General features: G+C 56.0%; 2 protein-coding genes across 7 annotated transcripts in view; one reads left to right on the forward strand and one right to left on the reverse strand.

Annotated features, from left to right (window-relative positions):
* Positions 1–26,000, forward strand: part of LOC110475147 (TBC1 domain family member 24) — a 186,240-nt gene that overhangs the window by 116,681 nt on the left and 43,559 nt on the right. The gene's annotated exons all lie outside the window — the stretch shown is intronic.
* Positions 228–24,003, reverse strand: NDEL1 (nudE neurodevelopment protein 1 like 1). Of its 6 annotated transcripts, XM_085556899.1 has the most exons (10): positions 18,724–18,873; positions 15,221–15,318; positions 13,711–13,864; positions 12,363–12,511; positions 11,254–11,390; positions 9,141–9,314; positions 8,339–8,430; positions 6,097–6,248; positions 3,608–3,642; positions 1,813–2,055 (listed from the first exon to the last, which is right to left on the reverse strand). In XM_085556899.1, the coding sequence occupies exons 1-10, from the start codon at positions 18,748–18,750 to the stop codon at positions 2,048–2,050; spliced, it is 1,026 nt and encodes a 341-aa protein (XP_085413025.1). In that variant the 5' UTR covers positions 18,751–18,873; the 3' UTR covers positions 1,813–2,047. The 6 variants fall into 6 exon arrangements, 5 of the variants coding, with proteins under 5 accessions (XP_077643446.1, XP_077643447.1, XP_085413024.1 ...); XM_077787320.2 differs by lacking the exons at positions 3,608–3,642; positions 18,724–18,873 and adding an exon at positions 23,939–24,003 and having other exon boundaries at positions 228–2,055; XM_077787321.2 differs by lacking the exons at positions 3,608–3,642; positions 18,724–18,873 and adding an exon at positions 19,258–19,694 and having other exon boundaries at positions 228–2,055.

Raw genomic sequence — 26,000 nt, forward strand, 5'->3', positions numbered from 1 at the left:
GTCCAGGGTGGGTCTGGGACCAGGGGGGGCCCAGACGGGTGGGAGGGGAGGAGGGAAAGGGGAGGGCAGGAGGGGGGATGGCCTGGGGAGGGTGACCCCGCTGGGCTGGGGGTGTCTGTGTGGGGCCAGGGCCCCCAGGACATGGGCAGGACACTGGCCCCTCCCTGGCAGAAAACCCAATGGGACAAAGTAAGAGCCACGGCCACTGGTTCTGCAAAATCCACTGATTCCACATTAAAAGAACTTTATTTTTGGAAGATTACTCTCATTTGTTTTCATTCTTTTGAAACCACATCATGTCAGTGGCACCAGGGTGGAACGGTACATCCTACGGAAACATGCCAGAGAGAGGCTGAATAAATAAAGCTACAAAGCCCAAGTTATATACAAAGACCTCAGGCAAAGGTATTATGTTTACAAATCTATGTACAATAAAACAAATGTAAACAGTCAAATGCAGCAGAGGATGCACAGGAAGGAAGGACCATACAAACCCTAATGGCAAAGGGACAATCCCACCTCCACTGCTGGGCCAGTGGAGTTTTTTCCTCAGCATTTGTAACTCAACCACCTGGGAGCTGCAGAGCCCCTGACCGATGACTGCTGAACCCTCAGCTCCAACCCTGGCTCCATGGGCTGGTTCAGCCTAAAAATCCACTGGCTCTGAGGCACACAGACAGAGAAACCACACGGATGTGCTGCTTGGAAAACCCACAAGGTGCAGCCGCCCCAGACTGTGCGAGCAGCCCTCAGGAGAGGCTGCACAGCCCCGTCCTACAGCACAGGGGGTGATGGGCAGGGGGCTCCTGGGGGAGCAGCAGCTTCCTAAAGCTCCCGTGGGGTCACTGTGCATGGGGTGAGGGACAGAGTCCAGCACGGCCAGGGAGCTGTGGGGCAGCCATGGGGACACCCGAAGGCACAGCCCTGGCCATGGGGACACCCCATGAGCACAGCCCTGGCCATGGGGACACCCGAGGGCACAGCCCTGGCCATGGGGACACCCCATGAGCACAGCCCTGGCCATGGGGACACCCGAGGGCACAGCCCTGGCCATGGGGACACCCCATGAGCACAGCCCTGGCCATGGGGACACCGAGGGCACAGCCCTGGCCAGCCCCGCAGCAGGGCAGGAGCCCAGGGAGAAAGCTCAGCCATGCCAGGCCCATCGGGGCCGGGCACAGAACCTGGCTCTGGGTGTGTGTCCGTCTGTCCAGCGAGGATGGGCCCGGCCTGGCCGGGCTGGAGCTGCTGATCCAGCCCTGCTCCGACTGCCCCGGCTGCAGCTGCCCCGAGACAGCACCTGGGGCTGGCTGCCAAGAGCAAATGGCCCCAGGGCCACTGCTGGCCTCCCCGGGCACTGAGAGCAGCAGCTCAGGGCCTGGGAGGGGACAGGGACAGGGGAGCCTGCGACAGAGTGGCCAAGGCTCTGTCAGACCTCAGTGAGAGGAGAGGGAAAGGCTGGGCTGGGCCTGTCCCCCAGACTGAGGAGAACTCGGTGTCCCCAAGCACAGCAGGACTCGGTGTCCCCAGCACAGAACAGGACACGGTGTCCCCAGCACAGAACAGGACTCAGTGTCCCCAGCACAGAACAGGACACGGTGTCCCCAGACAGAGCAGGACACGGTGTCCCCAGACAGAGCAGGACTCAGTGTCCCCAGCACAGAACAGGACTCGGTGTCCCCAAGCACAGAACAGGACACGGTGTCCCCAGCACAGAACAGGACTCAGTGTCCCCAGACAGAGCAGGACTCTGTCCCCCAGCACAGCAGGGTGGCAGCTCGTGGAGCCGGGGCAGAGAAGGTCCACTAGAGCGAGAGCAGAAAACAAACTGTATTGACAGGACATGGAGGGCCTGGGCTCGGGGTCTCCTCTCGGGTGACGTTCCAGCGGGGTGGGAATGGGGAGGGATCGGGAGCAGTTCTTCTCGAGGTGGGCTGAGAAAAGCATCCAAGTCCGAGCCCGGGCGCTCATACGCTCAGGGGGAGCATTCCCGGCGCCGAGGAGGGGCGGGAGCCCCCCAGGCCGGGGGGCCCTTGGTCAAAGCCGTTCACTGCCCTGGGGATGAGAGAGAGCCCGTTAGGGGAGCAGAGCCAGGGAGGCACCCCGGGAACCCCGACCCTGCTCCTCCCTCTCCCCATGGCCGGGAGCAGGATGGGCACAGCTCTGCTGCCAGCGCGGGGCTGGCACGGCCCGGCCGAGCTGACTGACCCAGCGGTGAGTGGGCACAGAGCCCGAGCCCTCGGGGCTCTGCTCAGGGCTGTGTGGGGTGAGAGCACTGCCCTGGGGCTCTGTGGGGTGAGAGCACTGCCCTGGGGCTCTGTGGGGTCAGAGCACTGCCCTGGGGCTCTGTGGGGTCAGGGCTCTGCCCTGGGGCTGTGTGGGGTCAGGGCACTGCCCTGGGGCTCTGTGGGGTCAGGGCACTGCCCTGGGGCTCTGTGGGGTCAGGGCATCCCTCGGGGCTGGCCCCAGCTGTCCCTTCCCCAGCACTCAGTGCCCTGTGCCCAGAGCTAAGGCACAGCCCCGTGTCCCTGTGCCCAGAGGGGACACACACACACCCACACTCACTGTCACACTCACACTCAGCAGTGTCACAGCCCAGCACAGCTGTGTGCCCCCAGTCCCCACGGGGCTGCAGGGCAGGCTCCCCCTCCCCAGCGTCCTGCTGGAGCTGTGCAGCCCCTGCCCTGCCAGGGGGGTGGCACAGGAGCCCGGGGCTCCAGCAGCTCTTCCAGCTGTGCTCTGACACCTCTCCCGTGAGGAGCTGCAGCCCATCCAGCCAGGAGCAGCATTCCCTGCTGGAAATGTCCCTGCAGGGGCTCCTCACTGCCTGTCCCTGCAGTGCCACAGGCTCGGTGTCCATGTCCAGCCACTCCCTGCCCTGATTACTAATTTGGACTCGTTAATCTGCATTTCAAGCTGTATTTTGTACTTAGCACCTCATACCCAAGACTCCCTCAGCTCTAAGTATCCATCAAATCCTTGCTGGAAGATTTTTCTGGAGCTGACCAGCCTGGCCTGAAGGGGGAAAAGGAGCTGGTAAAGCACACCTGGAGACCTGGCACTGCCCAGGAGCTCCGGCACTGCCCCAGGTGCTTCCAGCTGCACAGCTGTGCTGGGCAGGGACAGTGACACGGAGCAGGGACCCTGCTGTCCCTACCCACACTGTCCCCTCCCTGCTCTAGCCCTGCCCATTTCCCCCTCCTTTGCTCTCCTGTCAGCCACAACCACGGCACTGCACATCAGCAGGTCAAGAACCACAAAATGCTGGAGGAAAACCACAAGCAGAGGGCAAACCTTGCACAGGAACTCCGTCCACGAAGCCACGCTTCCCCTGCATCCCTGCTGTGACCAGTTCCATCAAACATGCACTCATTGAAGTATTACACATGAAGAAAGCAAGCAGCACTCAGGCTTATGCTGGCAACAGGTCACAGCAGCACAGAGGTTTATTTCAAGGCAGGAGAAGAGCAATTGCAGCCTCAGGCTTTGATCAGGGCCCGTTAGTGTGGCACTACCAACTACCTGGTGCAGTTACCAGAGCCCCAGAGCTGCCCCAAGCCCCAGGTTACACCACATGCAGCCACTCAGAGCAAATGAATTCATTTACCCATGACCAAGGTGGGGAATATGACCTTCTCACGCCTAGTGGAGAGAAAGGGAAAGTTTATGCACACAAAAATGACATTCCTGAGCACAGCCCTTGAGGCAGCAGCTGGGCCAAGCCAAGGTGCTGGACCAAAACTCTCCTGCCTGAGCCCTGCTCTGCATGGGCAGCCAGCACAGCATCACTGCACCCGAGGCAGCACAGCTCCCCTCTCCCAGGGAAACCTTGCAGCAAGGTGGGTCAGGGCCTGAAAAAGATTCCCCAGGTGTATTCTGGTCAGGGCTGGGGGTAACAGTACAGAGACACCCCTGACTGCTGTGTGTGAGCACAGGCAGTTCTCACACTAAACTTCAGCTTGTTTCATTGAAACAGAGCCCAGGGGGTTCACAAAACCAGCCAAGAATAAACAGCAGCTATGAGGGCACTGCAGGAAGGGGAACAAGCACCTCAGGCTGGCTGTCCCAGGGCCCTGCAGAGACCAGAGGACTTCTGATTCCTGGACAAAACTGGACTGACATTAACAACCAATTAAAAACAGCAAAATACAGGTATCCATCCTGAGGACCTATCCTCGGGTGCTGTTCTGCCCTGGCATCTGGACAGAACCTGCTCCTGAAGGGACAAATCTGCAGGAAACTGATCTTACACCAGACCCTGCTGAGTTTTTACCAAGCAGGTAAACCCTGGGTGCCCCAGCTCTGCAGCCAAGCTTTGGTGCAAGCCCTGCTGTGCTCCAGGCCTGCCCTAAAGCAGTGCTCCCCTCCGAGAGCAGGGCCTTGACAGCAGCTGGAGACGCCTCAAATATTTCACTGCAATGGCAGAAGGAGCTGCAAAGGTGTGGCTGAGCTCTCTCTGCCCAGCCCAGCACTCAGCCACCACCAGCTGCTGCTGCTGGGGCCGTGGCTGCAGGCTGGAGCAGGGCTGCACTCACAGCTGGAGCAGGGTCACACTCACACCTGGAGCAGAGTCACACTCAAAGCTGGAGCAGGGCCACACCTGGAGCAGGGTTACACCCACACCTGGAGCAGAGCCACACTCACAGCTGGAGCAGGGTCACACTCACACCTGGAGCAGAGTCACAGCTGGAATAGAGTCACACTCACACCTGGAGCAGAGCCACACTCACACCTGGAGCAGGGTCACACTCACAGCTGGAGCAGGGCCACACTCACACCTGGAGCAGAGTCACAGTCACACCTGGAGCAGAGTCACACTCACAGCTGGAGCAGGGTCACACTCACATTTGGAACAGAGCTGCACTCCCAGCTGGCTCAGGGTGCCCTCCCAGCTGCCCCTGCCCCAGCACGGCCACCACAGCTGCCAGGGCCAAGCCAGGCTTTGCACGGCAGCCCTGGAGCACAGCTCAGCACTGCCAGCCCCTCCTGGGCACAGGGGGCCTGAGGGGACAGCCCGGGGCTCCAGGGGACAAGGACAGCACAGGGGCCCGCAGCATCCCTGGCACTTGCACATGAGCCACTTCCAGCCCTGCTCCTGCCCACTGCCACCCTTCCTTCCAGGCTCTCCAAGCCTTCCTCAGCCCCAGGCTGCTCCCCCCTCCAGGCAGCCACTGGGTAAGGCATGTGATGCCAATCTGCATAATTAAAAGTGACTTATTTGTCACACCACACCTCAATATAGCCACGCTGCCTGCTAAGAGCTGCCATAATCCCCCCCTGCACTTCCCTGCTCCCTGGAGCTGCAGGAGCACTGCTGGGGGAGGCACACCCCCAGCCCAAAAGGCTGATTTGCACATGACTTCAAGGCTGGGAATTCCTCCTTTCCAAAAGCAGCAAACAGCAGTGGCTCCAGAAGCCCTCAGTGCCACTTTTTAAGGTGCAGCTTGCCCTGGTCCCCACACAGCCCCACTGAGGATGAATGTGGGGAGCTCAGCTGGCTGCTCTGGCGCTTCCAGGCTGGAAACAACTCGTTTCATTCTCTAAATAAATGCAGGATTGAGGAAGTGCTGAGTATTAAAGTGCACTGAGGTTTAACATGAAGACATGCGGGCTGCTGGCTGTGCTCTCCACCCCTGACACCCACAGGGCCCTGTGCTGTGAGGAGCTGGGCAAACCCTCCTGCAGAAGCACTGCCAGCATCCCAGAGGGAGCTCTGGGCACGCCAGACACGGCTCTGGCTCCCAGGAGAGCCATCCCTGCCTCCTGGCTGGCTCACAGCAGGGAGGAGCCCCAACTCCAGCACCAGTGACCATCCCTCCCCGGCAGGGAACAGCCCTGCCTGCCCTCTGCCCTTCCCCAAGCACACCTGCAGCTTGGGCCACCCTCCTCTGCTCTCAGATGCTCACTCCTCACTGCCTGGGTTGGCTCCAGCCACCAGGGGATGGGGCAGGACTGGCACTGCCACCCCAGCCCTGCTTTTGTCCCTGCTCCGCAGGAATCCCCTGCAGCTTTGCTCCAGGCTGCCTCTCCTGCAGGAGGAGAGGCGTGCTGGGCTGAGGAGGCACAGCAGAGCCCCAGGGCCGTGCCCAGACTCACCCCTTGTCGAAGAAGGACGTGTGCCCGGGGTGTGGGTACTTTGTGCCATTGCTGCTCATCACGGCGCTGCCCACGGTCCCTGAAATGTAGGATTTCCGTGATGCCTGGTCCTTTGCAAAATTCCTGCAAGCAGCTAATTTGGATTCTAAGGCCTGTGAAAGGGGAGGGGAAAGAACAGCATTAAAGAAGTAATACCATTAAGAGGAAGTTTCTTGCTGCTCGTGAGCCCAAGATTGCCATGATAGGATTTCAGTGTGATCACCCTTGGCAAAAGAATGGGAACAAAGCTGTCATTTCCTCGTCACCCAGCCACAAAGGAAACACACAGATGCTGATGCAGACTGCCAGACATTACTCAGCTTCACGAGGGCTCAGATTCTAGCACAGACGAGCTCTGAAATAATTACCCAAGATAAGGAAGCCAAATCCTAGCAAAAGTTACCCAAACTTGCTTCAGCAGCTGCCTTGAGCTGATCAGAACACTGAGAGCCTAAAGCAGAACCCTCAAGCTTTGAGAGGGGCTGTGCACATGGAAAATTGTTTTTTTCACCAGGACAATGTCACCTGGAATTTCTTTCTTAGTCTTGGCTTGCAAAATAAAGTCAATTTCTAAAGCTTCACTGCCACTCTTCCAAAAAAAAAAGGTGATTTTATTTTTTCCCCATGTAAAGTGACAGTGACTCCTGGAAGGAGGAACAACATCCTCATTCTCTCCTTTAGCCCAGAACATCTCCTGCACATTCTGCCACCATCAGAGGCTGAATACGCCCCTTATCCTGAATATCCAGGTGGTGTGGCAGATGTCCTCACTCCTTACAGCCCCTGGGCACGGGGCCTTCAGCACATTGCAAATGCCCCCACTGGAGACTGAAATTCATCCCCCCAAACGTGGGGCTTGTCCTGTTCTGCACAGAATATTCCATCAGGAGGGCACTGACATGCTGCCACGGGTGAGTGAGCCCTGTGCAGACCCCTGGAAGTTTATTTAGGGGTGATGGACTCCACAGGCAGCTGTGGGTGACTCTGGTGTCACAGAGTGTCCCCTGGGCACAGGCAGTGTGACCTGAGCCCTGTCCCACTGCAGGCAGGAAAGCAGAGGGGAAACTTCCTGCAGAGACAGGAGTGTAAAGCTTGGAGGGATGAGGCAGAGCCCAACCCCAAAAACCTGAGCACCCCTGACTGCTGCAGAGGCACAGCCCAACCCCAAAGAACCTGAGCACCTCTGACTGCTGCAGAGAAGTGCATGAGGCACATCCAAACCCCAAAGAACCTGAGCACCTCTGATTGCTCCCAGAGCAATACATGAGGCACAGCCCAAACCCCAAAGAACCTGAGCACCCTGTGATTGCTCCCAGAGCAGTGAATGAGCTGCAGCCCTGTCTGTGTGGCTCAGGGCAGGCTGGCAGAGCAGCTGCTTGTTTGGCATTTCCTGTCCTGGCAGAGTAATCACAGGGATTGTCACTAAGCTGCCCAAATCCCCTGCAGACTCTTACTCACAATGATCCCCTTTGAAACGTGTCACTGCCAACCCCGACTGTCCTGCTGCCCTTTCAGAGCGGGGCTGGGCTCAGAGGGGAGCAGCCAGGCTGGTTTCCACGTCCAGCTCTGCTACAACAACTGTCTGTAGTGCAGCTCCTGGCAGCTCAAAAGCCATTTCTCCTTCCAAGGGGAGAGCCTGGGTCCTGAAGAGCCCTGCAGCAGATGTTCAGAGCAGTTCTTCCCTGCTGACAGTGTAATAATCCCTTTAAAGGCTCATGCATTTCACTTCCCCACCAACCACACATTGGGAGCATTTGGCTTTCTCCTCATTTATTCCCTCACTTTCTTACCAAACGTTTCCAGGCTGGGTTTTCTTTCAGTGGTAGATCTCAGGGGGTGAGGAGCTGTGCCACCCTGGCAGGGTGAGCCCAGCTCCTCCTCACCTGAGCTCCAGCTCTGCAGCCCAGGCAGAGGAAGCTGCAGGCCCAGCTAAGGTCAGAACTAAGTTGGCAGTGTCTAAGCCAGCACTTGAAAAACTTTTATTCCAAATATGAATTTTGTCACCCCAAATGGGATTCAGAACTATAGGATCAGACTTTAAAAATCAAAATAATTAGAAAAAAAACTAAAATAAAGCATTATCAAATACTAAGCAGTGGATGGATGATTTGGCAGCTCCAGACTGTAGCCAGCACTGTACCAAGGCTGTGCCTGAGCACAGGGACAGGAGCCCCAGGGAGAGCCCAGAGCTCAGAGCACTCACCCCCACTTTGCGTAGCAGATCTCCCACAATGTTGAGTGCAGATATTCGAGCTGAAGGAGTGAGTGGGCTGGTACCAAACCCATTTGGTATAGCTGCAAACACAGACACCTCTTATTACTTCACTCCTCCACAGTTCAGGTTTTCCAAAAATTTAAATAAATCACCTTCTACATTAAAAAAAAAAAACCCAAACATATCTACAATCTTGCTGCAGACATTTCATACAATTGCCCACAGTAACTGCAGGATCACTAGCTAGAGAAAATGATAAAGCTTAACTCCTGCCCTGGCTGCCACTCCCCCCCAGGCAGAGTTCATGCACTCTCCATCTGCAAGGCTACTGACTGCAATCCATCTGACCAGCCAGAGCTCCCTTCCTCAGCTGAAACACCCAGGATTAATCCCTGCCACTGCCCAGAGCCCTCCAGATGGGAGAAGGGGCTGGACTAAGATCCCACTGCCCCACAGAGGGAACAGGACCCCTGAGAAGTCACTGTGGTGACAGATTCCAAATTGCTGACCATGCTCACCCACAATTGCTGCTGCAGTAGCAGAATTATCAGTCCCTGCACTTCCCTGCATTCCCAAATATCTTCAAGGCTCCACAGCAGAGTGAAAACCCCTGCCTGCCCAAGCCTCACTGTCCTCTGCCATGCAATTTACTCCTGATTTACTCCTGAGATGCACCTGCTGCTGCCCTGGGATTCAACCACAGCTCATGGAGGAGTGTGAGATCCACACCCCCACATCCACCTCGGGCTCCTTAAGGAGCAAAACCAGACCCCGCTCCTGTGGAAGGTACCTTTTGGGGAAGGAAAACTATTTTCTGATCCTTTTCCAACAGGTGTGGCTGGCAAGGAGAGAGAGGCCTGGACAGCTGAATCCATCTTCTCACAGTCCAGCGTGGGCGAGCTGGGCGCTGATTTCCGGGTCACCTCCTGCTGCCTTTCCCTCACAGCCAGCTCCTGCCGTAGGTCTGAGGGTTGAGAGAAGGAAAAAACCCCACTAAATCCCATACTAGTGATTGATTCTCTCACAGACACTGCTCATTTGGGAGGGGCAGCAGCAGACACTCCCCAACAATCCTGGGTTGGTGCCTGCTGCTGCTTCCTCCAGCAGCAGGGACAGCCTCAGAGCAGCCCCATCCCAGTATCCCATCCCAGTATCCCATCCCAAAGCAAAGCCCCACACAGCTCCCCGTCCCTGGGATGGGGGCAGCTGATTTGCCTCAGGATTTCTCCCCATTTGCAGTGTGAGCTCCACGTTACCAAAGCTGCAGCTGGACACAAAATGCTGCTGCTGCTGCTGCTGCTGAGCCCAGCTCCTGCTCAAACACAGCCTGGAAAAACAGAGCAGGGACCTGACCCTGTGCTCCCCATTCCCTACATTCTCCTCCCAGTTAATAATCCAACAAGACAAAGGCAGTCCAAGGGTTACATCCAGTTTCTTGATGCCCTGACAAATAAAAGAGCAGATTGCAGGGCAGTCCAAAGGACAGGGAAAAGACTGGGCTTAGAAAAGCCTGGCTTTACTCTCACCTCCTCCCCAGACTGCAGCTTATCCCTTCTCTTCCCACAGCTTTTTGCTACAGAGACCACCCAGCACAGCCCAGCAATGATCTCCCTAATCCTCAGAAAGAGGCACACAACCATTACAAGTGAGCTGTTCCTTTTTGGGCAGAGCAACTTCATTTTCTCAGACCTCTTATTCCTTATTCTTATTCCTTGCCTCGATCTGGCACAAAAGCAAAATTAACTGCACATCACAGCTTTTAAGCTGTAACAGATATTTAGAGCTGATTGTAGGTAAAACAGCAGAGCTGAAGTGAAAATCTGTCTGGGCTCCCAGAAGAGGATCTGAGGCTGTTCAATCAGAAATGTCATATTTGAGTTTGACAGTACCAGTTCTTTTAGAGGCTACTGTTCCTGCTTGCTGCCAGGGGGAATAACTCACAAATGCTAAAAATGTCCAAATGACTCATCTAAGAAACAAGATGTCTGTTTTGCTGATTGTTCCAGTGTTCTACAAAACAGTCCCCTGGGTTTTGCTGGTTTTTCCAGTTTTCTCTCCCTAATATCAAATTACAATACATATCCTTCCTCAGAAAGTTTCTTTCTTTATTTCAAAATCCCAGTGCTTCCAATAAAGCTCTCGACTTCTGGGGCACAAATTTGCTTCAAAAAGGTTCATAAAGGAGAACAGCAACAAAAAATCCCAGCCTGCTGTCAGGTGTGTTCTTGCACTCAGCTCCAGGCCTTAAATGAGGAAATATTTTAGAAAGCTCCATTTAGGGAACAAAGTTGCAAACCACCAACTTCTACAGCCATTATTGGCTGGCACAGGCTTAAGAGCAGGTCACCTCCACTGTCAGAGAAATCAGTTTACAGCAGCACCCTCAGTGTGAAATCCACTGGGGACCCCTCAACTCCTGATCCTATCCCAGAAGACCATCCCAAACATCTCCCACAGTCTAAACACAGCCTTTACCAGAATATCTTACATTATATATTTAAGGCAATTTCCAAGGGGCTTAGAAGGAACACAGGAGAGATTTTTTTAAGAGTTACTTGATCATTTATCCTGTATTTCCCTGTCATTTCCTGTGCTTTCCCCTCCTGTAAACACACAGCAAGAGGAACTTCTGAAGCAACTTCCTCAATTCTCTTATATCTGTGGAACAGAGTATTTTTGTGTTAAAAATCCTGAATTCATCAATTAGTAATTCTGCCCTAAATGAGGACTTTTTTTTTTGGCTACACTGGACATACAAAGTTAGTACTGTTAGTAAAACCCAAAGCATCCAGTTCAAGTCTCATCATGTGAGGCTTTCTAGAAACATGAGCTTTGCTGGCAGCACATCTCTTTTAGCAAACCAACCCTGCAGCAGGAGCCAGAACCAACCAGACCAGCCATACCTCTTGCTTCATCCTTTAATCTCTGTACAGAGACCAGCAATGACTCCTTGTCATCCAGTTCACTTTCTAAAAATGCATTTCTCTCAATAGCTTGGTTCAGCCTTTGTTCAAAGTCTTCCAATGAAACTATTGTTGCCCTAGAAACAAAATCCAGAATATTAGGTTCTTCAGCTCAGCCAGCATAAAAGCTTATTCAAAAGCATAACAGAAGGCAAATGTTAGCAGGGCTGTGCTCAAGGTAAGCATTTGAAGCCATGGAAATGCTTCTTAGAAAGGAGGAATCAAAGAAACAGGAGAAAAAGATGAGAAGAACACGATAGCATCTGGCTCTCAGAGATGAACCAAGGATGTGGCAGGAGCCAGCCCAGAGCTCCTTTTCCCCAAGCCAGGCATTAATCCGTGCCCCAGCTCAGGTGGGGCTGTGCTGCCAGGGCTCTGCACAGGCACACCCAGCAAGGTGGGCAGCAGGGACATTCCTCCCAATTCCTCCCAAAACCAGTGGCAAATGTTGGTCATGAGCTTAAGAGCCTTGTGCAAACAGGGCTCAGCTCTCAGATCTTCTTTCCAGATGGCCAGAGGCTCATTCCTGCTCTCCCTGCATCAATGGCAGGATTCCCAGCCAGCAGAAGGGAAGCAGGACCTCCTCCCAGGCTGGGTGTTCCCAGCAGCAGCCTGCTCACTGCAGCACTGGGAAGGGCAGGACTGCTCCCTGCAGCTGCTCTGCAAGGCACCAGCAGCCTGCCCTGGCCTGGCTGATCTCAGGGACTATGGAAGCAGCAGACTCTGACTTCAAAGGGGCTCTGAGGCAGCAGGGGCACAGCTACAGTCACCTAGCTGGGGGCACCAAGGGCAGGGCACTGCCCGGCTGGCTCTGGGCTTGCTCCTCACAACACCAACCAGGCTGCCCCACTGCCCTTCCTGCTGCCACAGGAACCAGCTGATGGTGAGGGGCAGCTGCACTGCCCAAACAGCCCCAAGTCTTGGGGGTGCTTGGGGTTTTTCTGATTGTTCTTCTCCCTTTAAGGAACAATGACATGCTCGAGCTGAGTAGCAAAGAAAAGCTCTTTGTGGTGCAGATGTGAAGGGAAGAGGAGGGTTGCAGCCTTCACCTCTTGGCACGTTCCAGGTCATCGTTGGCCTGCTCTAGCTCCCTCACATATTTGTGCAGCTGATCTTTGATGGCCCTTGTCTGGCTCAGGTCATCCTCCAACAACGACACCTGCTTGTAACTCTGGGCGTACTGGTGCTCCAGTTTCTCCTGAAACAAAGAGCAGGGAGATAAACATCAGCTGCTGGCACTGGCCAAGCCATCAGCACCAAAAGGGGACAAAAAGTGTCACTCTGTGTGCACAATGCTGGTCTGGGAGCGCTGGCAATTCACAGCAGAAACCGGAGAGGGAGAAGGAACAGGCTGTGAACATCAGAGCTGGCCAGAGCTCAGAATGGCACAGCTGCCTCCCAGGGATGCAGCCCTGCATCTGCTCCCCTCAGCCTGCACTGACAGCTGCTCCAGGAAGGCAGGGAGAGATCCAAGTGCACTGCCTCCCCCTGCGTGCTGCCCTGCAGCAGAAATCCTCTGATGAGTCCTTTGCCAAAAAGGGGCAGCACCCACCTGACAGCAGAAATCCTCTGATGTGTCCTTTGGCAAAAAGGGGCCACTGAAATCTGTCACAAAACCTCCAGGCCCACAGACTCATCCTCAACAGACTGAGGAATTCACTGCCAAAAACCCTCTGAGTGCCTATGGAGCAACTCCTGAGCTCATACAACACATCCTGACCCTGCAAGTACAGCTGGGACTGGAGACACAAAGCAATCCCATAAACCCTCCTTCCACTGAGTGAATTTCTAACCTCTGCCTTCACTAAATAAGCCAAGACTGCCCAAAATGATGCTTTTGCAAGATTTCAAGAGAGGCAAGAACTTGTTAACACAAAGGCATCAGCTGAGAGCTACCTTGTGCACATGCACATCTCTCAGCAATTCCTGGCTCCACAGATACAGCTCTGAATGGACGTGGAGACTCCCTGGAAGATGTGCACAAATCACCCATTTTCTGCTTTCTTTGGGGTCTCATAAAACCTAGGAGACCCTGAGGGCAACAAGACTTTTTGCAAAGAAAGGTGACAAGGCAGTGGCCTGACAAAACCCCTTGTGTTGTGCCCTGTTGCTATGCTGACGTTCCCTGTGGAATAAATAAAGCTCCTCCTTGGCACAGCCTGGGGAATTCAAAGCAGCACAAACTCCAGGACGAAGTTTCATGATGTGAACAAGAAAAATTCTGCCAGAAATGTCCCTGGCCTTATTTGGGGTACATGCCATGCTTCAGTGTGGATCTTAACCAGACAACTCCATTTTTATTTGGATATCCAGTGCCCGAGAGCAGCCCAGACGATCCAAAAAGAGATCCAAGACGTAGCTGAAAGGAAAAGCAACACCACCACAGAGAAAACCTACCTTTAATGTTTCCACTTCATATTTCAGTCTTTGGTTATCTGCTTGCAAATCTCTGTTCCTCTGCTCAGCCTGCACTAGCTGTGCCTCCAACTCAGCCTCCAACTCCCTGCTCCCCTCCTGGAACTCAGCCAGCTCTTCACGGGCCTCCTGGAAGCTGCAAGGAGAGGACTCATCAGTGAGAAAGCCAGCATCTCCCCAGTTAAAACAAAACCTGCAGCTCTTCTGAAATAAAAAGCTGAGAACACGGAGTTTTAATGCGCTTAAGTGTCATCCATGGACCTCTAAGGGGAAAAAGAAGAATGGGAAAATAGAGAAATTACATTAAGCGAAGCTATTGAAGGAAATTAATTCTCTTACAACAAACCCAACAGCCACCTTGAATGCCTGTGTGGAATCAAAGCCATTTCCAGGATTCAAGGGAGCCTAGAAGCACTTTGTGCTCCATTAGCTTTCAGTGCTGGCAGACTTTATGGAACAGACAACGAATTAAGCAAACATTGAACCAGATTTTGGTCAGCAACTGAAGAGAGAACAGTTTCTGCATCTCTGCACTCGCTGGAAAATTAAAGTTTGTAAAAATCATGCAGAGTCAGGGAGGCAGGACATGCCTGCCTCATACCACTGTGAGTTATTAAATACCAGAAGTAGCCACTCCACATACTCTGCTTATTAAATTTGCACCTTTACCACACGTAATAGCTCAGCCCTGAGCAAGCAGCAGAGAAAACCACCGAGGCTTTGGGCAACACCACATCCAGTGGTGCCTCAGATGGAATTTCTGACACACAAGAACAGCTTTGGGTTCTCCACACGGACAGGCCCCTCCACATTCCCAACACGTCCCTCCCAAAAAACCCCAAACCAAACAAAAACAACCACTTGGAGCTTGGGCTCCTTGGCCTTGAGAGGGATTTAACTCCAGAAAAACCTCAGCCCACCCCCCAGTCCCTCCTGCTGCACAGCACTGCTCCTGGAGCAGCTTCTCTTGGCACTTTTGGAAACAAAGCCCTGTGTCCCCTTGGAGATGCAAACCATGGGTACAGGCAGGACCAGGAGCTACGAAACGCTGGAATAAAATGCAGCAGACACCAAATCAGGCACTTTTCATACCAGTAATTCTCCTACAAGAAGCTTGAGGGAGCAGGAAAAACACAAGGCAAGCCCAAAGGCGCCTTCTTGTGATAAAACATCAAGATACCACTCAAGGCAGCACTTTAATTACACAAAGGTGCTCACGATCATAAAAAGGCTCTGCTCTTGCTCAAACATGCTCAAAACATAGCCTGCAGTTCTTGGCATGGTGACACTGGGCAAGAAACACTCAGCTCCCACAGAGATGGAAATTTTAAAGCTGGAAATCCTTTCCAGAGAATTCTCTTCTCACAGGTTTTCTCTAAAGTATCTAATAAGCATCTTGGTGTGGCCTTGCAGAGGAATAAATTCAACAGCCATCATTAAGATCCAAATCCTGATCATTAAGAACGAAATTCAGCTTGCAAATCCACAATACCTTTGCTTGTACTTCAAGGAAAGCTCTTTCCAATATGCAGTTTCCTCCTTTGGACTCGAAAAAGTAGGGATTTCTTCACTGTCCATGATCAACACGACCTGCAGGACACAAACACAGGGATACACTCAGGATAAAGCTGGGCACAGCACCCCAAAACTTCTCTACTCAATCCTGGCAATCCAGCCATGGCACCAGGACTTGGCACCCACAGCCAGGATGTCAAGAGTCCCTCCAGGGCTCATCCAGCACCCAGACGTGCCCCAAGGAGCCCCAGGACCTTACCCAGCCTCTGCAAGGGCTGGTGGAGCAGCCTGAAATGAGAGCAGAAGTTCTGGATGTATTTTGGAGCTGCCCCCAAAACTCCAGGGGTGCCACAAGCCCACTCAGGCCCACAGCTGGTAATACACTCAAATTTACAGCTATCATTAAATGTTTTTAACGAAGAGATTTTGCCTCCTGCCACCACACAGTGACTGCACTACAGCTGCTTTTAGAGCTGCAAAGGAGAGCAGCGAAGGAGGGTGAACACTCCAAGTGAGGCAAGCACAAACAGCTCTGTGTGGAGATCAAAACTCAAATTATTCTTCCTGCAGCACGTCCTGGCTAATTCCTGCTTGTGTCACACGCAGGGGACAGGAATTATCCACACAGTCCTGCTGCCTCAGACAGCCACAGGGAAGATCAGCCTGTCCCATAAATGACATGGTCACGTCCCAGAGGAGTCTCCCAGCCTAGAGGTGCTCAGAGAAGTTTCCCACACCAAGGCACTGGAGATCCCCTCTCCGTGAAGATCCTGCTTTTTTGGAGGAAAACTCCCCAGGCTATCAGCCAGTACAAGAAACAGAACCCAACACACCTTTGGTATGGTTTTACATGGTCCAGGGGATACAAGGCATCAGCACACACCAGGCCTCAGAGGTGATGAAGGAGACAAAATACAGAGCAGGACCAGGAAAACGCTCAGACCCCAGGAGATGCAGCATTGAACAGCTCCTTAAGGCATTTTTTTTTCTCCTCAAAAAGCCCAGCCTCAAATTCCATCCTTACCACCCCAAAAAAGAACAGGGTGAGGCCAAGCTCCCCTGTGCTCCAAGCAGAGGCTGTGAACAACGCCTCACCAAGCCCATTGATCAGAAGAGCTGACCTACAAGTCCTGACTCTAACAGCCATCCCTTCCCAGCCAACTGTGTCCCTTCAGGCTAAAACTGTCACACTAATGTGTTCTGTATCTCAGTGACCCACATTTTTGACACCTAAAAGTGGGCCAGAACAATCCCCTGCTTTCAGAGGGCAGCCAGGCCAAGCACAGCGAGGCGGAACTGGCACACTGGCTCTCCAGCTGAGCCTGCAGCTGCCACAAGCCAAGAGCAAATTGATCCAGAGAGGGCCAAGCACCTCAAAACCACCTCAAATCTCACACTGTGTTTATTTAACTGCACAGCTTTACTGCAGGAGCAAACATGTCCTGGCTCAGGAGAACGGACGGTGTTTCCTTCCCTGCACTGAGAAGTGGAAAGTACCTGTGGAGCCATTCCCACCCCAGATTTCAGACTGGATTTTCTTTGGGAGTACTTGCATCAGCTGTTACCAAGACAGCTCAGGCACCCCAGAGGGAAAACCCCAAGCCCTGTGCAGAAGCCGTGGATGTGGAGTTCTGTATTCCTGCAGCTCCAGGGTGGGAGCAGAGACCTGACTCAGCTCAGGTGTGTCCAGCAGCCCCTGGACAGCGATTCCCAGGACAAGGCACTGCTGGGTGCTGTCCATAGCACCTGCCAAGCACTGATCCAACCCTTCCACAAATCCTCCAACCTTTCCCTGACCCGCTCTACACCAGCACACCGAGAGGCTGAGCCCAGCAGGGAGCACACACATCCCAGAATAAACCAGATAAAGCACAACACAGGCTCAGCTCCCACAGCCCCAGAGAGGCTGGGCTCAGAAGGTGAGCAGCCAAGGGGGCTGTCAGTAAAATTCAGGATGTGGCTAGAAAAGAGCTTGCACAAGGAAGCGTCTTACATCATTTCCTAGAAGCAGCTGAGATAAGGCACAAGACTCCTTCCCGTCTGCTCACACGGGGCACACCCTTGGATATCAACAGCTGAGGGATCCCTGCAAGCACAGCAGCCTGAGCAAGACCAGGAAGGGCTGCCTGGGGCTCCCAAGGACAGGAGGTGTGTTTGCACCCCACCTTTTCCTTCCACACACTGCAGAGAGGAGATTCAGCCCAGCGCTGCCTCAGGCAGGAATTCTTCCTTCCCAACCCACCCAGATCTTCCCCAGCCCTCTCGTCCTGCTTGGTGAAGGGGGTGGTAGGTGATGACTGCCCCTGCTGCATGTGGCCCACCACCCCTAATGCCATCAGCAGGGATTTGGGATCTGCTGACTGCTCTGCAGAAAGCCCTGCTGCAGATGCCAATGCCAGCGTGCACTGCTGAGCTCCAGCACCCATATCCCGCTTTTTGTCACTTGTATTCCCACGAGGGGCAGGACAAAGGGATTAGAGCACACAGAGACCCTGCAAACACCATGCTTCACGGCCAAAATATCAACCTGGGAGCTGGGAGATGCTGACTCTTCCAAACCTGCTCCCAGCACACACGTGGCCATGGGAAAATCCTCCACTCCACCAACCTCTGCCCATTCCCTCAGAATGATGGCACAAAACCACGGATTGTGCAAGCAGAGGGCAAATCCCAGGAGTTACCAGAGCACAACCAGACAACTCCACACATCTCGTGTGTGGGAGAGCAGATGCCCACGGAATACCAAGAGTTTAACAAAAACTGCTTTGCCTCAGCCTGCTGCCTGTTGTCCCAGCCCTGGGAATTCTGTCGGGAGCTGAGAACCAGCACGGCCAGTCCTTCCTATTCAGGGCTTCTTTGCTTACGTGGCACTTGCAGGATCCAGCCTTTGACAAACAACACTGAGGCTTTCAGGGAGCAGACAAGACAATGCAGCGGCGTCTTCCAGGGAAAATGAGAGCAGGCTTATGCTGCTGCCCACTCCAATTCATTCCAACACAGCTCAGCATTCACGCAGTGCCCTGGGAAAACACAGCTCGGTGGGCACAGCTCCAGCTCCAAAGCTGCTCCCAGACAAGAGCTACCTTCAAAACACCGGGGCTCCTTTCAAGCCCCCCCGACAAAGTCAGCAGGACCCAGCAACTCTCCACTGTGAAAAGGAAAGAACTTCTCCACGCTGCAACGACTCTAAAAAAACACAGTGTGGAGGTTAAGAGCTTGTTAGAATCCAGAGGGGTTCGTACAGGACAAATCTGTTTTCCCACCTCGAAAGCATCTTTAAAAGGAGAGGAGCAGTATCCTCTGGATATCACAAGAGCCAGAGGCTCAAGAATGCACCAGAAGTAACCTAGCTAACATGCAGACAGGATTTTTCAAGTAATTTACGGAATCTTGCATTCAAGGCCAACCCCAAACCTCTCTGGAGCTACCTCCTAGCTAAGCCACGAAAGCACAAACCCAGCTTGAAGTGTAACACAGTACCTTAAGCAAGCTTCCCAGGCTCTCCATGTGACAGGAGACTGCAGCGAAGCTTGGGATGAAATCTAAACCCAAAACACTCAGCCTGGAATCCAACAGGACTCTCAGCTGGGACCCACCCCTTCCCACAGCGGGGAATCCACTCCTCCCTGCTCTCAGAGTCACTCAGTCACTCACACGTCACGGCAGGGATGACTCTGAGCCCTGCAATTCACCCCAATGTACCTGCAGCATCTCAAGTGGCTGCAGAAAGAATTCCTCCTGGTTTTAATTGCCTCACACTCTCCCATTTAAAACCTGCTCATAAATGCTGCCATATGAAAAGAATATTATTTGATCTTCGTGCACATTTTTCTGCACGTTTTTCTGCTTTCTCCCTCACAACCCCATTTGCCCAATATTTTCAGACACTAAAGATGAAAAACTAAGCAGAAGCAAAGCAAGGCCACTCAAACAGGACCAACCACAGGGCTGAACTCCCCCAGCCACGCTTGGCTGCTCCCCCCTCCCTTCAAGGCACCACAAATGCCCACTGACCTCTGGAATTAAACAAGCAACCGGCTCATACAGGACTTGATCGAGAAGTTCTGCCAAGCTCACATGTGGCCTTCAGGTCTGGAGATAAGAAGGCACTCTGGCTATCACAGAATGTCCAAGGCCTGCTGGCTGCCAGCCCCCCCTTCTCGCAGGCAGCGACGCCGTCACCGAGCGCTGGCACCATCCAGAGCTGCCACGCACAGCAGGAAGGACTGCTCACAACCAGCTCTTCTTCCTCTTCCTCCTTTTTGCTGATTCACAGGCAGAAAAGCAGAAGGAATCTTGTTTCCACCATTCTTCACCTTCCCAAAGCACGAGGAACCAGGTAACCTCCAGCTCCTGAAGCTCTGGCTCTCCTCCCCGCAAACCCAACCGAGACTCGACGCAAGGTAACCCGAGCACTCCAGCCAAAGCCAGAGCAAACGTGCACCGACTTACTGGAAGATGGAAAACAAACAATCAGATGGCACAGCTCAGATTTCACCAATCGATCTGGGCTTGCTCAGCCCGTGCTGGAACAGGAGCCGGCGGATTTCCACACACGCTGGGATGTGTGCCTGCATCCATGAAACTGAACCTCTGGGAAGCGAACCTTCCCCTGCAGTTCTATTTCTGAACGGAATGTTCTCCAGTGAGCCACAACAAATGCCTCCTTCTCTCTCACAACAGCAGCACGGGAGCTTTCAGGAAGAGGAGAAAGTCACCGAGCACAGCGTCAGCACAACGCTCCTTGCTCTGCTGCAATCATAAATCCTGCATTTCCAATTTGGGAGCACAGGAGGCTGGAGATAACCAAACCTACCTGCAGGAACTTGGTGCCAAATTCAGAAAAGCCTTGAAGATAAACCAAGCACCACACAGCAAAGCCTTGTTATCTCAACAGCCTCATTAATCAAATATAACATGTCTGCTCTACACCACATGGCCAAGACTCATCTGTCTGGTGAATATTTGATAGCTAGTCACAAGAAAACCCTTGAAGAGTGAGCCAGCACTGGGTTAGAAGTCTTGAAACTAGAAGAAATGCACTGATGCAAAAAGCTTCCCAGAAATCAACCTATGACTACAGAAAATATGAGAATTTTGTAATAAAAAACATTTATTGCTTTCACAAACATGGGCAGTTTCAGACATTTGATGGCTGCTCCTTCCCAAGTAACCTCACTGAAGTGACTGAAAACGCAGAGGTTGGTGCTCCTGCTGCAGGCTCAGAACCTGCAGAGGTGAAGGAAAGGCTCCTGGAGATGTGCAGGTCCCAGAACACCCTGGCCTGGGCACGGGGACAATCTGCTCCCAGCTCCAGAGGGATGAATCCACACAGAGAGGAGTAAACAGCAAACTGAGAAGGAAATTCAGCCTGTGGAAAGGATTTGCTCGTCCCTGCCTCACTCTCTGCTCTCTCCTGGGCAGGCTGGTGAGGTGTGGCGGGCAGCAGGAGCTCTGATCCCCACCCACAGCAGCTGGCACAGGCTGCCAGGACCCCAAACCCTCTGCAGCCCACCCAGCCACCTCCTCCTGCTCCTGCCCTGCTGCCTTCCCTTCACACCCTGAGCAGTGCCAGGGCATCCCAGGCAGCAGCAGTGCCCAGCCTGGCAGGGACACCTGCACCAGGGACAGCTCCAGGTCCCCCAGGTCACCCCAGCAATCCAAAGCATCCCGATGACAGCACCTCCTGGCAAGGCAGTGGCCAGAGGGTGACACACTTCTGACACCACACAGTGACCCAGGAATTCCAAGGGGAGAGCACTCAGCAGGGATTTCTGCCACAAGGACTGAATTCTGCTGCTTTTACAGCTCTGAAGTTCTACCAGTGCTGGGGGGGTAAAATGGATTTGAAAAATACCCCCCAAAATAGATCACAGACCAGCCCCCAGCAGAGAGAGGTTCTGAACAGAATATTAAACAGAATGTTAACAGAATATTAAAAATAACCCCCTAATCTCTGTGTTGATTAGGAGAAGGAACCAGCACAACCTTCCACTGAGTTCTGGGGACAGAAGAACCCTCGAGGGGCACAAGCACATCATGAAAAATCTGCTCTGGTGGGTCTGGCTTTGTCTGGGGGTGAGGGCAGCACAGCAGAGCAGGCAGTTTGTGAACACACTCCCCACTTTATCTTGATTCTGTTTGTGGTGCCACAGACATCAAGGGCTGCAAAAATACCATTTCCTTTCTGCAGTCTGACTTTCCTGGCACCTCAAAAAACCAACTGTAATGCTCTGAGGGCATGCACTGTGCTTTGCTGCTGTGCTTCCTGGCAGTCTGCTGCCAGCAGTGTCTCCAGACAAGATTCCTTGTGACACCAAGGTCACAGACATCATCAGCCTCGTGCTTTCTCTCCACTTTCCTATTTTCCTTTCTCTTCTCCGTCCTCCACCAAACGAGGAATTATCTTACGAATCTGCAAACTCTAAAGAGTCAGGGGGAAAAAAGGGAGGGTGTTCCCCTGAGGAGGAAGGAAGGCAACTCAAACACTGACTCAAACACTGCCCCTGAACACTTCCTTCACTTCTGGGACTCCCAGTGACAAGTTTAATTAAATTATTAAACCTTCTCACCAGGGCTGTGCCTCCACATATACAACAATACAGAAATGCACAGCCCAGCCAGGAAACAGGACAGGGGATCTCTTCTAGGGCAGAGCTAACACTATTAATGCCAGATCCACACTCCTTACCCAGCTCTGCCACAGTTAACTGGCACCATCAGCCAGCCTGCCTGTGCAGTCACGCTGCAAACACGTCAAACTGGCATTTAAATAAATAAATATAGAAGCACAGAATTATTCATGTTGGAAAAGACCTCTGAGATCATCAAGTCAACCTCTGACTAATCACCACCTTGTCAACCAGACCAGGGCAATGAGTGCCACATCCCAGGAGCTCCTTGAACACCTCCAGGGATGGATGGATGGGGTCTCCACCACCTTTTCATATCTAAAAGCTTCCCAGTCTCTTTTCTGCCTTGGGACAGCTTCTTCCTCTTACAGTTGCTGATATCTCTAACAAAACACTGACCTTGGAAAGGCCACCAGCTCTCAGCAGGAACAATTCCTTCCTCAACAAGGAATTATTTCTTTGTGGGGGGTGGGGTTTGGAAAAAAATGTAAAGGAAGAAAAAAAAAATTTCTGAAGTATCCAAGGAACTCTTCTGTAGCAATTTCTTGTGTTTAACCACCTCTCAGGCAACAAATGCCAGAGGCATCCAGACCCTGCACTTGTGAGCAAGTCAAGGCAGGGAGAAGAGAGAAACCCTGAGTCACTCCCAGCACAGAGCGGGCTGTGGGTGGGAGAGAACCCTGCAGGGATGTGCCGGTGGGAGAGGAGAACCCTGCTCCTCCCGGGAGGGACAGGGATGTGCCGGTGGGAGAGGAGAACCCTGCTCCTCCCGGGAGGGACAGGGATGTGCCGGTGGGAGAGGGGAACCCTGCTCCTCCCGGGAGGGACAGGGATGTGCCGGTGGGAGAGCACAGCTCCCGGGAAGGACAGGGATGTGCCGGTGGGAGAGGGGAACCCTGCTCCTCCCGGGAGGGACAGGGATGTGCCGGTGGGAGAGGAGAACCCTGCTCCTCCCGGGAGGGACAGGGATGTGCCGGTGGGAGAGGAGAACCCTGCTCCTCCCGGGAGGGACAGGGATGTGCCGGTGGGAGAGGAGAACCCTGCTCCTCCCGGGAGGGACAGGGATGTGCCGGTGGGTCACCGGGCAGGCTGGGCAGTGTCGCTGCTCTCTCCCAGCGCATCCTTCCCGCACGTCGGCTGCAATTCGGGTCACGCTCACCGGGCACGGGCTGCTGGGGCTGGGCACGCCCGGACACAGCGCACAGGGCTCCCAGCGAGGCCAGGCACCGCCGAGAGGAACCCTCGCGGAATTACCGACTGAATTGCCGGTGGAATTACCGACGGAATTCCTGGCAAACCCCCCGGGAGCGCAGAGGGCCAGGGCAGGGCGACCCGGAGGCCAGCGGTCCCAGCTGGGAGCGAACAGCCCCGGTCCCCGAGCAGGGCACCGAGCTCCCCCGGCCCGCCCGTCACATCCAGGGGTGACGACTGCACCGCCACCTCCCTGCCCGCTCCCGACCCCAGCACCAGCTCCGGCAGGAATTTCCTCCCGGAAAAGACGCTGTGCCCCGGGCGGAGCATCCAGCAACAGAGGCGGACCACGCGGCCAGCTCCAGTGCCGGGAAAACGCCCGGGCGGGGGGCGAGGCCGGCAGAGCGGCGGGCAGGGCCCGGGACACCCCCGAGCCCCGGAGCGGCCCCGAGTCCCGGGACAGCCCCGAGCCCCGGTGTGCGGCCCCGAGCCCCGGGACAGCCCCGAGCCACGGTGCAGCTCCCAGCCCCGGTGCGGCCCCGAGCCCCGCTGCAGCCCCGGTGCAGCCCCGGTGCGGCCCCGAGCCCCGGTGCGGCCGGGCCGGCCCCGCTCCCGGCGGCGCGGAGGGGCCAGGGCGGCGGCCGAGCGGGGCCGCGCCGTGACTGACACCGCGCGCGGCCAATGGGAGGCGGCGGCGGCGCGGCCGCGGCCAATGGCGCGCCGGGGGCGGGCCGTGCCCCGTTGTCAATTGGCAGCCAATGGCGGCGCCCCCGGCCCGCCGCCCGCCCGGCCCGCGCCCCCCGCCCGCCGCGCCGGGCCCCGCTGGCCGGGCCCGCCCGGTGCCCCCGCCCGGCCCCGGGCCCGCCGCTCACCGCAGCGCATCCCCTGCCACAGCCGCCGCCGCGCGCGCCCGCCGGGGCCGCCTCATCCGGGGACTGGGGGGCGAGGCCGGCGCGTGATGCAAGAGCCGGCGGGGGCGGGGGCACCGGCGTCACACCGGGCGGGGCCTGGATGGTGCCCGGTGCCGGTGCCCGGTGGCCAGCGCCGGTGGCCGATGCTCGGTCTCGGTGCCCGCTGCCGGTGCCCGCTGCCCGCTGCCCCTGCCCGGTCTCGGTCTCGGTCTCGGTCTCGGTTCCGGTGCCCGGTGCCGGTGCCGGTCCCCGTTTCGCACGGCGAGGGGATCCCCCCGTGCTCGCCCCCACCCCGCCGGCCGCCCCCGGGGTGAGGTGGTCCCGCCCTCCTCCTTTGCAGCCTTCGGGAACTGCCCCCTGCCCGTTCTCTGCCGCTCTGTCCCCGGTGACCCCGGCGGGGGCACACCAGGCACGGGCATGGACACGGGCCCTGCCTCGGGGTCCCGGACATCCATCCCTCGGGATCCCGGACATCCATCCCTCGGGGTCCCGGACATCCATCCCTCGGGGTCACGGACATCCACCCCTCGGGATCCCGGACATCCATCCCTCGGGGTCCCGGACTCCATCCCTCGGGATCCCGGACTCCATCCCTCGGGGTCCAGGACTCCATCCCTGGGGATCCCGGACTCCATCCCTCGGGGTCCCGGACTCCATCCCTCGGGGTCCCCGGACATCCATCCCTCGGGATCCCGGACATCCATCCCTCGGGGTCCCGGACTCCATCCCTCGGGGTCCCCGGACATCCATCCCTCGGGATCCCGGACTCCACCCCTCGGGGTCCCGGACTCCATCCCCCAGCCCGCGCTCCTCGCGCCTGTTTCCCCCGGGAGCGCCGCTCTGCCTCGGAGCCTCCTCCGGCAGCCGGCGGCGGGCAGCGGCCGGGCCCAGGCGGGGCTGCGCTCCCCGGGGTGCGGGAGGTGCGGGATGCGCTCCCAGCGGTGTGGGCTGCGTTCCCAGGGGTGCGGGATGCGTTCCCCGGGGTGCGGGATGCGTTCCCAGGGGTGCGGGATGCGCTCCCAGCGGTGTGGGCTGCGTTCCCCGGGGTGCGGGATGCATTCCCAGGGGTGCGGGATGCGCTCCCAGCAGTGCGGGATGCATTCCCAGGGGTGCGGGATGCATTCCCAGGGGTGCGGGATGCATTCTCAGGGGTGCGGGACGCGCTCCCAGCAGTGCGGGATGCATTCCCAGGGGTGCGGGATGCATTCCCAGGGGTGCGGGATGCGTTCCCAGGGGTGCGGGAGGCGTTCCCCGGGGTGCGGGATGCGCTCCCAGCGGTGTGGGCTGCGTTCCCAGGGGTGCGGGATGCGTTCCCAGGGGTGCGGGATGCGTTCCCCGGGGTGCGGGATGCGTTCCCAGCGGTGTGGGCTGCGTTCCCAGGGGTGCGGGCTCCGTTCCCAGGGGTGCGGGATGCGTTCCCCGGGCTGCGGGAGGCGTTCCCCGGGGTGCGGGCTGCCTGCCCGGTTAACAGCGCTCTGGGGGATGCTCGCTCGGAGGTGGCCCCGCTGTCCCTTTGTGTGCGGGGCTGTTCCCACGCGGCCGCCGCGGGCCGGCCGCTGCGGGCAGCACAAAGGAGCCGTCGCTCAGCATTAGCGGCCGCACAAAGCGGCTCCTGCCGCAGCCTCCGCCGGCCGCCCCCCCAAACCCGCCCCGAGCGACCCCCGGGAGACGCGGGCTGCGGCCAAAAAGGGTGCGGGAGGAGCTGCGGGCGGCCCGCAGTGCGTGGGAGCCAGGGAGGGTTTGCGGGCACTGCTGCGGAGACCCAGGGGGCAGACAGGGCGGGTGAGGGGCTCCGGGCAGGGCTTATGGGCTGGGAATTGCGGATCCACTCGTGCGGCCCCTCAAGATGCGGCTGCAGCTGGGGATGAGCGTGGAGAGGCGGCTGGGAAGGTCGGGCAGGGGGAAATCGGCGCTGGGGCTGCTGTTCGGGGAAGAGGGGCGATTTGCTCGTTAATCTCCGTCTCGGAGGGTTGTCCAAGGCCGTGGAATCCAAACTGTGCCCAAGCCGCACCTCCTCACCAGC

Source organism: Lonchura striata, chromosome 18 (assembly GCF_050655825.1).
Source record: "Lonchura striata isolate lonStrDom1 chromosome 18, ASM5065582v1, whole genome shotgun sequence".
Taxonomy (NCBI): domain Eukaryota; kingdom Metazoa; phylum Chordata; class Aves; order Passeriformes; family Estrildidae; genus Lonchura; species Lonchura striata.

Coding starts and splice junctions, on each gene's coding strand:
- NDEL1 (XM_085556898.1), bottom strand. CDS start 18,750: ATGGAGAGCCTGGGAAGCTTGCTTAAG. Junction 11,391..12,362: donor GACCTGGAACGTGCCAAGAG/GTGAAGGCTGCA, acceptor TTTTGTTTCTAG/GGCAACAATAGTTTCATTGG. Junction 2,056..6,096: donor ACGTCCTTCTTCGACAAGGG/GTGAGTCTGGGC, acceptor TCTCATCCCCAG/GGCAGTGAACGGCTTTGACC.